The sequence below is a fragment of the Arachis ipaensis genome, chromosome B7 (assembly GCF_059453495.1).
Source record: "Arachis ipaensis isolate K30076 ecotype BB chromosome B7, ASM5945349v1, whole genome shotgun sequence".
Lineage (NCBI taxonomy): Eukaryota > Viridiplantae > Streptophyta > Magnoliopsida > Fabales > Fabaceae > Arachis > Arachis ipaensis.
In genome coordinates, this window is record NC_142442.1 from 2,423,030 (window position 1) to 2,436,729 (window position 13,700).

The 13,700-nt window shown below is 31.7% G+C and overlaps 3 protein-coding genes across 4 annotated transcripts; 1 reads left to right on the forward strand and 2 right to left on the reverse strand.

Moving 5' to 3' along the window:
• The first annotated feature begins 137 nt into the window (after window positions 1–137).
• On the forward strand, window positions 138–3,532 carry CNX5 (co-factor for nitrate, reductase and xanthine dehydrogenase 5). Its single transcript, XM_016310890.3, has 11 exons — window positions 138–531; window positions 663–755; window positions 905–960; window positions 1,096–1,160; window positions 1,318–1,392; window positions 1,540–1,618; window positions 2,149–2,187; window positions 2,285–2,393; window positions 2,538–2,656; window positions 2,829–2,945; window positions 3,033–3,532. Exons 1-11 carry the CDS (start codon window positions 288–290, stop codon window positions 3,420–3,422), a joined length of 1,386 nt encoding a protein of 461 aa, XP_016166376.1. The 5' UTR covers window positions 138–287; the 3' UTR covers window positions 3,423–3,532.
• Window positions 3,533–3,702: 170 nt separating this feature from the next.
• LOC107609061 (aspartate carbamoyltransferase 1, chloroplastic) lies at window positions 3,703–6,661 on the reverse strand. Of its 2 annotated transcripts, none has more exons than XM_088493960.1 (7): window positions 6,580–6,661; window positions 6,385–6,471; window positions 5,645–6,168; window positions 5,409–5,548; window positions 4,745–4,918; window positions 4,243–4,479; window positions 3,703–3,954 (listed from the first exon to the last, which is right to left on the reverse strand). In XM_088493960.1, exons 3-7 carry the CDS (start codon window positions 6,126–6,128, stop codon window positions 3,847–3,849), a joined length of 1,143 nt encoding a protein of 380 aa, XP_088350086.1. In that variant the 5' UTR covers window positions 6,129–6,168; window positions 6,385–6,471; window positions 6,580–6,661; the 3' UTR covers window positions 3,703–3,846. The 2 variants fall into 2 exon arrangements, with proteins under 2 accessions (XP_088350086.1, XP_088350085.1); XM_088493959.1 differs by having other exon boundaries at window positions 6,573–6,661.
• An 878-nt stretch (window positions 6,662–7,539) lies between these two features.
• On the reverse strand, window positions 7,540–12,862 carry LOC107606432 (putative WRKY transcription factor 31). The gene is made up of 6 exons (XM_016308497.3): window positions 12,420–12,862; window positions 12,245–12,334; window positions 11,417–11,557; window positions 10,284–10,676; window positions 9,881–9,994; window positions 7,540–8,534 (listed from the first exon to the last, which is right to left on the reverse strand). Exons 1-6 carry the CDS (start codon window positions 12,717–12,719, stop codon window positions 7,911–7,913), a joined length of 1,662 nt encoding a protein of 553 aa, XP_016163983.1. The 5' UTR covers window positions 12,720–12,862; the 3' UTR covers window positions 7,540–7,910.
• Between the last annotated feature and the right edge of the window lie 838 nt (window positions 12,863–13,700).

Below are 13,700 nucleotides of genomic sequence, written 5' to 3' on the forward strand. Positions count from 1 at the left end.
ATGTACAAATTAAGATCTCTAATATTTTCCATTATGTAAATCATTTTTAAGAACTTTTACATTAATATTAATGACGCATATTATTTTAAATTTATTTAAAAAATATATATTAAAAATAAGATTGAATTTATTGACCCATAATTGTATTTGTATATAATAACTTAACCAAGTGAGTGACATAATTTAATATTTAAAAAAAAAAAGAAAACCCTAATTATTAGTTGGGTTTAGGGTTTTGAGCGATTAAGCAGAAAGAACCCTGAATTGAAGGTCACCTGAGTCTTGAAATGTCGTCGGAGACGCAGGAAGCAGAGGCCTCTCGGATTCGGCGGCAGATCAATGAGCTCAAGCAAGAAAGGGACACAATCGACGCCAAAATATCTGAGCTTCAATCTCAGCTGAACCATCTTCATCTCAAAAACGGTGTCGTATCCAATGGTGGTTCTTCGTCGCACTCATCAAACGCTTTGGAGCCTCACATGATCTACAGATACAGTCGTCACCTTCTGCTTCCTTCCTTTGGTGTTCAAGGTCCTCAAAGTTCTCATTTTTCTCACTTTCACTTTCACTTACATATATATTTGATTTTATCATCATCATCATCATCATCATCATCATCATCATCATCATCATCATCATATTACAATTGAGTTGTATTGCAGGTCAGGCAAATCTGTTGAATGCATCAATTTTGGTTGTGGGAGCTGGAGGATTGGGTTCCCCTGCATTGCTATACCTTGCAGCTTGTGGTGTTGGTAAGTTCTTGTGATCATGCTTCAATAAGTGTTACCTTATAGTTTTTGTTTTAGTTCATTTTATACTTCAAAGTTCAAGCTTTTTCCAATAATATGTAGGATTGTGTATATACTCTTTTGAGAGCTTATGTTTCAAAAATTATTCTCAGGTCGGTTGGGTATTGTAGATCATGATGTGGTTGAGCTGAATAATATGCATAGGCAGGTACATGTTTGCACTTTTGCCAGAACAAACTGTTAATGTGTATAGTGTGTTCTTTTGTGTTCCAAGTTCATTTACTGAATTTGTTTATAACCCTGCTGCTATTGGTGAATTTGGCTTGTTCATGCTGTATTTCAGATTATTCACACAGAAGCATATATTGGCCAGCCGAAAGTGAAATCTGCTGCTGCTGCTTGTCGCTCGTATGATACTCTCTTACCTAAAATTCATTGCATTGATTTTCAAGGAGAGACTGAGACGAAATCCCCATATCAAGTTTACTCGAATTGCTTGTAATAGTTGCATCGCTGTTCTTAGAACTGATTTATTTGTTTATTTATTTTTTGTATGGAATATCAGTATCAATTCCACTATTCAGATTGTGGAGCATCAAGAAGCTTTGCGGACCTCCAATGCTTTGGAAATACTAAGCCAGTATCCTTGCTGTAATGGGATTAGTTTTTTCCTTGCTTGGGGATTCTCATCCCTCTGTGATTACCTTTCATTTCATTTGAATATTTTCTTTTAATTTTTTATGTCGGTGAATCCTGGTGGTTTCCATGACTCTCAGCATTTTGTTAGATATGATATAATAGTAGATGCTACAGATAATGCTCCTAGCCGGTACATGATCAATGATTGCTGTGTGGTACTAGGAAAGGTAAATCCTAATGGTTTGTACTGAGTGACTTCATTTGAATTTGGTGTTATCTGTGCTTTTGTGTTGATACTTTAAATTTTTGTATTTCCCCCAACAAATGTCCATTGCATGTCCATATGGTTATTGTTGTTTGGTTTGTTACTTTGTGCAATTACCTGTGTCAATTCAGCAAAGAAGTCGTGTTCAAACTTCAAAATGTGAACTTTCATATTTATCCACGAACAATATTTAGAGTTTGAGTTGGATTATTTATGCTATAGATTATGGGGAATTTCTAAACCTTTTCAAGAAGTATATATGATATTATGAGTTGTTGCCTTTGAAATCTGTGATTTATCTCACTGGGCTTTAAAATTTTAGAACTCATTATAAAATGATACGACATTTAAATATTTTGATGAGTTCTACATGTTTTAAGGTTTCACATATTCATGTGCTTTGGGTGCATACATATATAAATGGTTTAAAGGAAAGCCTATGTTTCTTCAACTTACTTTTTTGTATTTATTGCTTTTGTGTGTTACATGCAGCCTCTTGTATCTGGTGCTGCACTGGGATTGGAAGGGCAGGTATATGTCTTTATTAGCATTTTTTAGTATTTCGAGGAGTATCACACCAAAGTTTTTGATAAATTTCAGAGTTGGTTAATGAAAACTTGTGCTGCAGCTCACTGTTTACAATTATAATGGTGGTCCTTGCTATCGATGTCTCTTTCCAACTCCACCACCTACAACAGCGTGCCAAAGATGTGCTGATAGTGGAGTTCTAGGAGTAGGTAAATTTACCCGTGTATTCATGAGCCAAATCAGTTTTAGTACTCTTTCATTTATGATAGCAAAAAGTTGAATCTACTTTAGTTTAGTCGTTCCATTATTTTCTGACAATCTTTTATTTTATTATTTTTTTTTTATTTTTTCAGTTCCTGGTATAATTGGTTGTCTCCAAGCTCTTGAAGCAATCAAGATTGCAGCATCTGTTGGTGAAACTCTCTCAGGAAGGATGCTTCTCTTTGATGCATTGTCTGCAAGGATTCGAATAGTATGTTAAATAACTCCACCACTCTGCTTATTGTGCACATATTTACTATCTCCTGCAAGATGGAACCTATATAGGCCATAAATAATAAATCATTTTTTTTTTGGGTAACTTTTTGGTTGACATGATACTTCAACAAGAGCTTTTATGGTTACTGATTATGGTTATTTAACAGGTCAAAATTAGAGGAAGATCCATGCAATGCGAAGCTTGCGCAGAAAACACAACCTTTAAGCAACAGCAATTCCAAGAATTTGACTATGAGAATTTCACTCAAACTCCCTTGTCTGTGGTATGACTTCGTTGATGCTCAGCTTATGCTTCCAAATCCTTTATATTTACATTATATCTTTTCCAACTTAGTTGTGTATATACCCAGGGTCCTTTGAGGCTAAACCTACTTGCCACTGAATCAAGGATCAGCAGCAAGGAGTACAGCGACATAGTCCTTAACAAGGAACCGCACGTGCTACTCGACGTTAGACCAGGTCACCATTTCAAGATTGTATCACTCCCCAAATCTCTCAACATTCCTCTGTCAACTCTAGAGACTAGGTTGCCTGAAATATCAACAGCTCTGAAGAAAGAGGAAGAGAAAGGTGTAGCTTCTGGCTCAAGTGCACAATTGTATGTTATATGCAGAAGGGGAAATGATTCTCAAAGGGCTGTTCAGTATCTTCAGAAAATGGGTTACACTTCTGCCAAAGATATTGTTGGGGGATTAGAGTCTTGGGCCCATAATGTGGATCCAAGCTTCCCTACATATTAGCTTACCCTTATGGGCAATGTATACTTTCATCAAAATTACACTTTTGATCCAGATAGCCTTCTCTGTAGGCAGTTATGTACTCTTTTCTATTAAGGATGCCCTTTTAATTTTTCTTTGGCTTATAGTGTATGCATGTTACTTCTTTTGTAGAGTTTGTTTAAATTTGGGTGGTTTTTGAGTATTGGTTGAAATGAGCCCTTCATAATTTCTCTTGCTATTGGAAGTGCTTTTTCTTTTCTGGCTAGGAAAAAGATGGGTTGCATTTCACAAGTTATTTTACTAATGTCTACCAAAACTAGTATTTTATATTTTTATTACTACTACTATAAATATTCCCATGAAGGGAGACAACAGCATAAAATGTACCAATTACACCCAAAACAACTTGAGGTTGGAACATCATTTGGAAAGTAAATGCAACATTTTACCAACCAAGAAGCAAAACCTTTAAAAGGGCCATCCTAATATATAGACCATTCTTTGCTTGCCTAAAGTAAGCAGCTCTTGGATCATCATCAACATCCACAGTAATCTGCATTGAATTTACAGGATCAATTTAGTTCATATAGTATTGAGAAAGGTGACTACTCTCGTGAAGATGATAATTAAGATGTTAAGTAGTTTAGTTAAACATGTCAAACTATCTAATGATTTGTAACTATCATTTTCACATGAAATTTTTCCGTCGGTAGTCACCTAAAAAGAAATTGTTTGGTATACAACTCTAAGCAGTGCAAAACTCTTTCAATGTCAGGCATATATCAATTCAACTCTAAGCTTATGTTCATAAACAAAGTACAATGCATATAAATATGCTTACCTCATCAAGTCTAGGAAGAGGATGCATAACCACAGCATGTTTTTGCATCACATTCAGAACATCTTGATTCACAATGTACTTGCCTCTTGCTTCTTCATAAAGGTCAAATCTCTCTCCAAATCTCTCTTTCTGAATGCGAGTTTGGTAAACCACATCACACTTTGAAGCCACTTCCATCAAGTCACCACTTTCCTCCCACTCCACACCCTTTGATGTCAAATAATATTTTATGTCATCCTATAAAAGAAACACCATAACTCATCATTTTAACTATGGACAACACTATGATACACCAAATTGAACCGGGTGCATTATGCACTATATTTGAACCATTGAATTATCTTAGTGCATGATGTACTGAGTTTAATTAAGTGCCTTTAAGATATTGCTTCTAATGCTGTAACTCATCATTTCAACCATGAGGGAGTAGCACCATGATGCACCAAGTTCAATCTAGTGCATTTAAAAGAAGAATGCCATATCCACCATTTGCAACAGTTACCTTCATTTTAACCACCTCAGGAGAGACAAAATAAATTTTCACATCCTTATACTTGGCAAGTAAGTATGCTAGTGACCGAACCGTCCTTCCATTAGCAAGGTCTCCGACGAGTCCAACTTTAATGCCATCAAGTTTTCCAATCTCTCTTTCAATGGTATAAACATCCAGCAGTGCCTAATCAAGGACCAGGTTTTGAAAATCAAAATTGTAACGAATGCAAAATGGTATATATCATTCTTCTATCATTCAAATTGTTAGAGAATATCGTAAAAGAAAAAAAGTTTGGCTAACTTTTTCTGCTAAAATCCCATTGTCAACAAAATAGTTATCTAAATGTTTATGTGGCAAAAGTAACATATTCAAGTGATTTTGTTCATCAAGAAATTTGATTTCCACCAAACAAAGTCTGGCCAATAATAAACTTGTTCATTGAATCTCATTGTTGTGCTTTCACATAATTTCTCAGCAGCAAAAGCTTATCTATTATATAGAAATACTTTTTCATGGATTAAACAAACATAAATTGTAAAACACATGCCATAAATGAAGATGAATTTATATGGTGAAGCCAGAGACTAGGATCTTGGAACAATGTATCATCTTCCTATCTAACAAACAATGCATCATAGCATGTTGCTGAAGAGTCCATATCTATATAATATACCTGTGTGGGATGCTCTCCTGGTCCATCCCCGGCATTGATCACAGGAATGCCAGCAGTTACTGCTGCTCTTTTGGCAGCTCCGCTTTCAAAATGGCGCATCACGATTATATCAGAGTAACCTTCAACTGTTCTTATGGTATCTGTTCAAGATGTAGAGTGACATTAAAAATAAAAATTTAGATAGAATGATGAACACATAAAGCAACTCTACATTGTTAATTTAAAGGCAGACTCGCCTTCAAGCGTCTCTCCCTTAGCCGCGGAGGAAAACTCCCTTGCATTTTCAGTTGTGAGAACTTCCCCACCTAACCTTTTCATTGCAGATTCAAATGAAAGCCTAGTTCTTGTTGATGGCTCATAGAACAAGGTAGCCATGAGATATCCCTTTAGAATTTGGCTCTTTTCAATATTCTCCATGTTCCTTGCAACTTCAAATATGGCACCAAGTGTATCTCTATCAAATTGCTGAGCTTCAATCACATCATCAAGCTGAAACTTTTGCCCCACAGAGAAGGAAGGCACTCTTTCAACCTGAGCAACCCGGCACAGGAACTCATCACCTTTGTGCAAAAGTTTTAATTTTTCCGATGATTCCGGACCCCCAAATGACCTTAACTTCAGATGATCAAATGGCTGAGCGCTCAAATAATTTGCAGCCATTTTGGGAGGAACCATTCCCATATGCATGCAGCACGAGGATAACAATGAAGTAGCAGCCATTTTTGCTCTATAGAAAGTTTCTTCAATGAACTATAGATCTCTATACAATCAGAACACAAAGACAAAGACAATAACACAAAACAATTAATAGAACACGAAAAAGTTTCCAAATTCCTTATTGTATTCTTGTTAAGTATAGCTAGAAAAAAAGGGTCATGAAAGCAACATGAAGTTCATTAAAAAAAACAGAAGCAAAAGCAAAAGTGAACAAAAGAACCTTTTTTTAATGCAAAAAGTGAGATAAAAGAGGAATCACCTTAGTGTAATAAAGGTATATGCTTACAAACTACGCTTTTGTGGAGACGGCAGAATACAGAACCGAAAGATTACTGAATACTAGAAGCTGAAAACAAAAACAGAGGAAGTGTGGTCAATTAAACATAGATATTGGGGAGATAACAAGAAAAAGCATTGAGAATGAAACAAAGGAGTAAGAGTAGATACTTAGAACTTAGAAGTTGGTTTGAGTGTTAGGACTTAGGAAGGAAGATAACGGCTACGAAGAGCAGCAGTGTTTGCATCTTCCATGAAATGTAGTGTGTAAATATATGTGTATATATATAGTGGGCACTTACACAAAAAGAAACTTTATTAATGGGCCAAAATTTGTTATGTCTTTTCTCTTTCTTTTGGGCCATTCTTCAAATTGTTTTTATAATTGTGATTAGAGTTTCACCGTTCGTTTAAATAAAAATCTAAGATTTAACTAACTTGGGTTGGTCGAGTGATCAGCTCACTCGTCCGCTTAAACAAGTGTCGAGAGTTCGAATCCCGCCTTGTACATGCAGTAACCCATTGGTCAGCGACAGACCCTTAAATAGAACTCAGATCCGCGACGAATTAGTCTTTGACTTATCAGGTTAGGGGATACCGTGGACAAAAAAAAAAAATCTAAGATTTAAATATTATTTTTTATATACAATCATTTAATTTATTGGTAAGTGACAAAATTTTAAATAAAATTAATATTTACCATGGATTAATATTTAATTTATCGGCTTAAAAAATACGTAAAAAACATAAAAATAATTTAATTTTAAAAGATTACTCACATAAAGATATTTTTATATAAAATTAATAATTATTAATTATTAAATAATATAAAATATTTGACTAAATTTATTGATATTATGATATACTAAGTATCCACATCTTAATTATCTTATATCTTCATGTGAGTAGAAACCTTTGTCACTGTCACTACCAACACACACAAATGTTCTTAGGTTTTTTCTTTTGGTGACTTAATATTCGTTATTGTTGATATTATTCATAAGTATATTATTAATAACATTAACTATTACTCCTTTTTTCTTAAAGAGACTCGAATTTGCGACTTTTAGTTGAATATAGAGAGACTATGTCATTTGAGTTATAACTCGTTGACAAATGTTCTTAAGTTTAATATTACGTAATATAAGAGAAAAAATATTTTAAATACAATAATAAGTTGAAAAAGAGAATGCATTTAATATATGCTTATTTTGTGGATTCTACAACTATGACTGGTCATGCTAACTCATCACTAGTCACTAACCTTAATAAGCTTATTACCAAAAAAATAATATGGATTGATACTACATACTACTACTACTACTCACTACTAATGACTCATCAATTTTATGAACTTCACTAATTAATTAAATTTGTCTCTACCTATCTAGAATTTGATGATGTGATGAGCCTAGCTAGCTAGCTATAATAATAACATTAAATTAATTAAATGAAACACTAACAAAATTGAATTAACTTTGTGATGATGATGATCTTCTCAATGTCATCTCATGCATCATTATTGTTACTGCTTTGATGATGATGTGTTGAATTTCCAATGATGGAAGATATGGCAGCAACAAGAGCTGAAGTGAAATTAGGATCAGCAGTGATAGCAGCAGTTGCAGCATTTATTGTATCAGCAAAAGATGAACCTGTTGTTGTTGTGTCAATTGATCCTTGTAATCCTGAAATAATCTTGCTTTGATCACCATTAAGAACATGTCCAAACATGTTTGGAGCTGACATAAATTTCTGAGCCAAAAGGGGTGTTAAGAGACTAAGTTGTTGGCTTTGATTATTAGGCAAATCCCTTAAAGAATTTGGGTTAAAGTTGTTGTTGTTATTATTGTTATTATTATTTGTGGCGGTTTGTGTTAGGTCCAAAGTTATGGTTGGAAATGGAGCTGAAGCTGAGAGTGTAGCCATGTTTTGAGAGCAAGGAAGGGTGGCGCTTTCGAGTATGGTGGGGTTGATTAGGCCGTCGGCGCTTGGCATCGAACCGGAGAGGAGCATGGAGGCGGCGGCAGAGGTGGTTGAGGCCATTGCCTTGGCAGTTGGAGGGAGTGGATGGTTGTGTTGGCCTTCATATGTTGTTATCAACACACTTCTATCTTCAGCACACCTTTGTACCTATCATCAAATCATACTTAGGCTTAGTTTGATAAAGCTTTTACTTTTCAAAAGTAACTTATAAAAGCTAACTTTTAAAAGATAATTTTTTAAAAGTTGTAGTATTTATGTTTGATAAATCAAATTAAAAATTGCTTTTAATAAATACAAGCAACAATAATTGCATTTAGTAAAATAGTTTTTAAAATTTAAAAATACTATAATAGACATAAATGAAAGTATTAAATTTGAAAATTAGTTAATATGTGAGATTATATTAGACTTTTAAATTTTGAAAAGCACAAGCCAACTTTAAAAAGCTCTATCTTAGGTGCTTTCAAAAGTATCCCAATCTTTTAAAAGCTGCAAACACAAGCACATGATTTTTTTATTTACCAAACACAAAATGAGGTGCTTGAACTTTTAAAAAGCACAAGCACCCCTTCAAAAAGCTTTACCAAACCAAACCTTAATTTCTACTATAGTTAATATTTTAAGCAACACTACTTTTGATTATGTATCTCTAGTTTTTATCACGGATAACGTATACTTTTTGTTTCTAACGTTTTATAAAAGTTTTAAAAATATCTTTAAATTTTATTTTATTACAATTTTATCTTAAAATTTTTTTATTTGTATCAAATATACCTATGACAATTAACTTTTTAAAAAATTTAGAACCAATTCAACAACAATTACATAAAAACAACTTTTAACACAAGTAAATCAAATATAATTATCATGTATTATTGTTGAATTGGTCTTAAATATTTTTAAAATTTAGTTATCGGGAATATATTTGTTACAAATTAAAAATTTGTGGAATAAAAACTGAAACAAAATAAAACTTAAAAATATTTTTAAAACTTTTATCAAACTTTAAAAATAAAAAATATACTTTACTTCTTTATTATTTTCTATTTTTTTCATAAAATTTTAAAAGTATGAAAAATAAAAATAAAAATAAAAACCAATTCTAAATATAACTTTTAATTTGTGTTTTTATTTTCTATTTCCATTTTTCGGATTTTGTTAAGAAAGAAACGAAAATAGGGAAGCGAAAAGAGGAAACAATCTTAATATTCTCTTTCACAAAATCTAAAAGTAAAAAACATTGAAAATGATAAAAAAAAAAAATCAAACTAAAAATAGAAGACTTTTGAGATATTTGACCACATTATAAATAAGGAAGTCGGTATATCAGTAATTTTTAACCGTTAATCTTAATTATATATATATATATATTTTATAATTAAAATCAACGATTAAAAATCACTGAAACATTGGTAAAACGGCACACTTGAAATTTTTTTTATAAATAATATATTAATATTTAATATAATAATTGAAAAGAAAGTGTATAGTACTTGTTTGCGAACAGGACAACCAGTACTCATGGTGCAACGATAATAAGCTCGCGGACATGGATTTCCTTTTGCCATTTTCTGTCCATACTTTCGCCATTGGCATCCGTCTGCAATCTGCATCAACAAACAATTAATGTAAATACATAATTAATTAAGAACACTTTGGATTTTGATGGAAACTCATGTGTGGTTATCAATTAATTTCATGTAAAGTCGATAATTGATAGCCGTTAGATAATAATTTAATCAAACGTGTTAGATAATAATTTAATCAAAAGTGTCAAATTATTTAATGATGTGTAGAGGAATAGTGTTATTAAGTATTTATTAAAATAGTATCGATTTCAAGATATGCAAAATAAAATATTAAATCTAAGAATGATTATATATGGTTGGTTATTACCATGGAAGATTCTGATCTTGCTCTCACTGATACACGTGCTTTCTTGATCATAGACATGGTTTCAGAAGCTTGATCAACATCCCTGAAAGAATTCAACCTCGTTGAAACCTTGTTAGAGAGCCAACCTGATAATCCTTCATCAGTAACCATTGTTGTGTTTCTCTCTCTGTTTCCACCATCAACTTTATTATTATTATTGTCTTTCTCCAAAACAATATTATTATTATTATTATCAACCATGCTTTTGCTTTCTCCTCCTGCTCCAAGTTTGATATCTGAAGATTGTTGAGAAGGATCATTATCCTTTTCACCAAAACCAGCAACACCCATGTCTAGGAATGTTCTTCCCACCATATCTTCCTTCTTACTTTTCTCCTCTATGTCTTGCTTCATCTATAACACAATCAAATAAAAACCACATGTTTTAGTTTTTTCTTTTTTCTCAATTAATTTTCTTTCCTATGTTAAAACTTCCAACTACTTTAAAATTCATGTGCAGTTCTCTTTACTTCACTAAAATTACAAGTTTAAATTTAAAAAATAATATTTTTTTCTTTTTATAAATAAATTGCTTAAACATAAAAACATTCATTGAAAAAGTATTAATCAACAATTATATTACATTACAAAAAAAAAAACTACCAAATGAGTTATCTACACAAAATATATTTAAATATAAATTAAAAATAAATTATATAATACATGAGTTTATATATAAATATATAGTAATTGATTTCGTAGCTAATTTTTAGTATGTACATAGTACTTTTATAAAACAATTATTAAAAAAAAAATTAATGTTTGACTTTATATATCATTCGTTAAATAAAATCTGTGAGAGTTTAATGGATTATGCTACGTGTCAGCTACAAAGTCAGTCACTGATATAAAATACATGTTTGAATACAAATACACATTAAAAATAAATTAAATCATACATGTATTTATAGTGGCTGATTTTAGTGTACAAATAGCATTTTTCGAGTTTAATTATTTATGCACTAGTTGTGGCACTTTCATTTTGTGCTTGATAATATACTAATTGCACTACTATATATTGATATTTCTTTTTATTTGATTTTGGATTAAGTAAAAACTAAAAAGTATTAGAGAAATTACAAATTAGTAATTACCGCATGATTTTGATCCCTTTGCTGCATGAGGTTGATAAGTTGCATGTGTAAGGTGTTATAGTTATTGTTAAGTTCTTCAATAAGCTCTCTCAATCTTTGATTTTCAGCATTCACGTGTTGCAATTCTGCTAGCAATCCCAACTACAAGAAAATAACAATAAATTAAATTAGTCTTAAAAATTAGGATAAAGTATCAAATTGGTTCCTTATATTTGAGTGTAATTTTATTTTGGTCCTTAAGGTTTAAAGTGTTCTATTTGAATAAAAAAAAATTTCATTTAGTTTCAATTTAGTCCCACCTGTGGTCAAAGATAAATAATTAACAAAATGTCCTATAGTCACCAAAAAAAACAAAATGTCCTATATGACAGCAGTATAAGAACAAGATCGATAATCTAGAGAATAAGTATAAGCCCCAGAGGCACAAAATCAACCGTTGATGCATCAATACATTTATTTATCATTTTTCTTATAATTAAAATGAAATATTTTCTATAAAACTAAAAAAAAAAATTTAAATACATGTATTGAATACATGCATCCACAGTTGATTTTGTGTCTTTGGAGTTTGTACCTATTCTCTAAATTATCGACCTTATTCTTATACTGCTGTCATGTAGGACATTTCGTTAATTATTTATCTTTGACCTCACGGTGGGACTAAATTGAAGTTAAATAAAACTTTTTTGGATTCAAATAAAAGACCAAAACAAGATTACACCTAAACGTAGGGACTAATTCAGTATTTTACCCTAAAAATGATGTTATTAATTAATATATAATTAAAATTAATAATTAAGAACACACACAAATAACTAATAAACGTACATCATTACTCTTCTTGTCATCCATAGTTTCTGATGGTTCCATTGATGAGCTATTGCCATCTGTGTTCTTCATACGAAGATCTAAGCTAGTCTACACAATTATATATATATATAACAAGAAAAATTAAAACAATATATGGATGATTAATGGAGGAAAAAAAAATTAATTTTCTTACATCTACATGAAGCTCCATAGAACTGTGCACCATTTCATCATGATCATGATCATTATTATCATGATCATCTTGGATATTATCATGGATGTTGTTGTTATCATTTTTGTTCTTGTTCTCAGCGAAGAAATCCATCTCATCAATGACCTGATGATGGTGATGATGATGATGTAGGTCAGTGAAGGAAGAATGTGGATGATCATGATCATGATGATGATGATAATGATGATGATGACTAGACTTATCCATCATGTCAATGCCATCATCATTATCATTATTCCATGCGGTTTCCATGTTGATCATATAAATAGGCTTAGACCCTTTTATTGAATTTTGATGAATCAATAATAATCTATGTGTAAAAGAAGATCATAGAAGAGATGAAATTAAAGAAGAGAGATATGGTGTCAAATGATTTTGAGTATGGTTTTGTGGACAAAGACAGTGGTTGGATGAGTATCAAAGAAGAGTCATGTAGTTGGTTTGTTTTTGTTTTTGTTTTTTTCTAACAAAAGAAGAGAGAATGGAGAAACATTAGAGAGAGAAGGGTGTGATAAGTACAAGTCAGAGACAGAGAGTTTTGCAATGGACTCGGCAACAAAAAGGGTTTTGACTAAGACCAATTTGTTATTTGATCTAAACTTAATTGTATTACTTTTTTTTTTTTTTTCAGATTTGAGAAGTTGAGGTAAGATCGTGCGTAAGTGTCCAAATGGCACTTTTCTATAGGCTTACAAAGGGAAAATAATAATGATAATGATGAATTAATAATAAAACTAATAATGTGTGTAATAATTAGAAAATTGAAGACAGTTGTTTGAGGAAGTCAAATAAGATTACTAGATTAGTATCCACCACACATTCACACACAATAAGGTTTGAAGAAATTTCCCTCATTTTTCTTCTTTTTCACATATTTTATAAGATTTTATTCTATCTTTTATAATTTTATAATGGGTGTGTTGAATTGACTAATCTGAGATTGATAGATCCATGTCCACCATTAGGAAAACAGTATGCATACATCATGGACTACAAACAATACTTGAATTTCTTGGCTTAGTTTTTTGTTGGCTTTGCAGATCATATATGATCCCATTAATTATTTGATGTCCAACCAAGAATGTGATGGTATCTTCACATAAATCTGCTCAACCAAGAATTCCTTATTTACATTATATTGGACGTTTTTTAAGGTTCACAATTGTCACGATTCTATTAAATGAACAACGAGCCACGAAAACAATTATCCTAAGCGCAACTTAGATGTTCAATAATTCACAA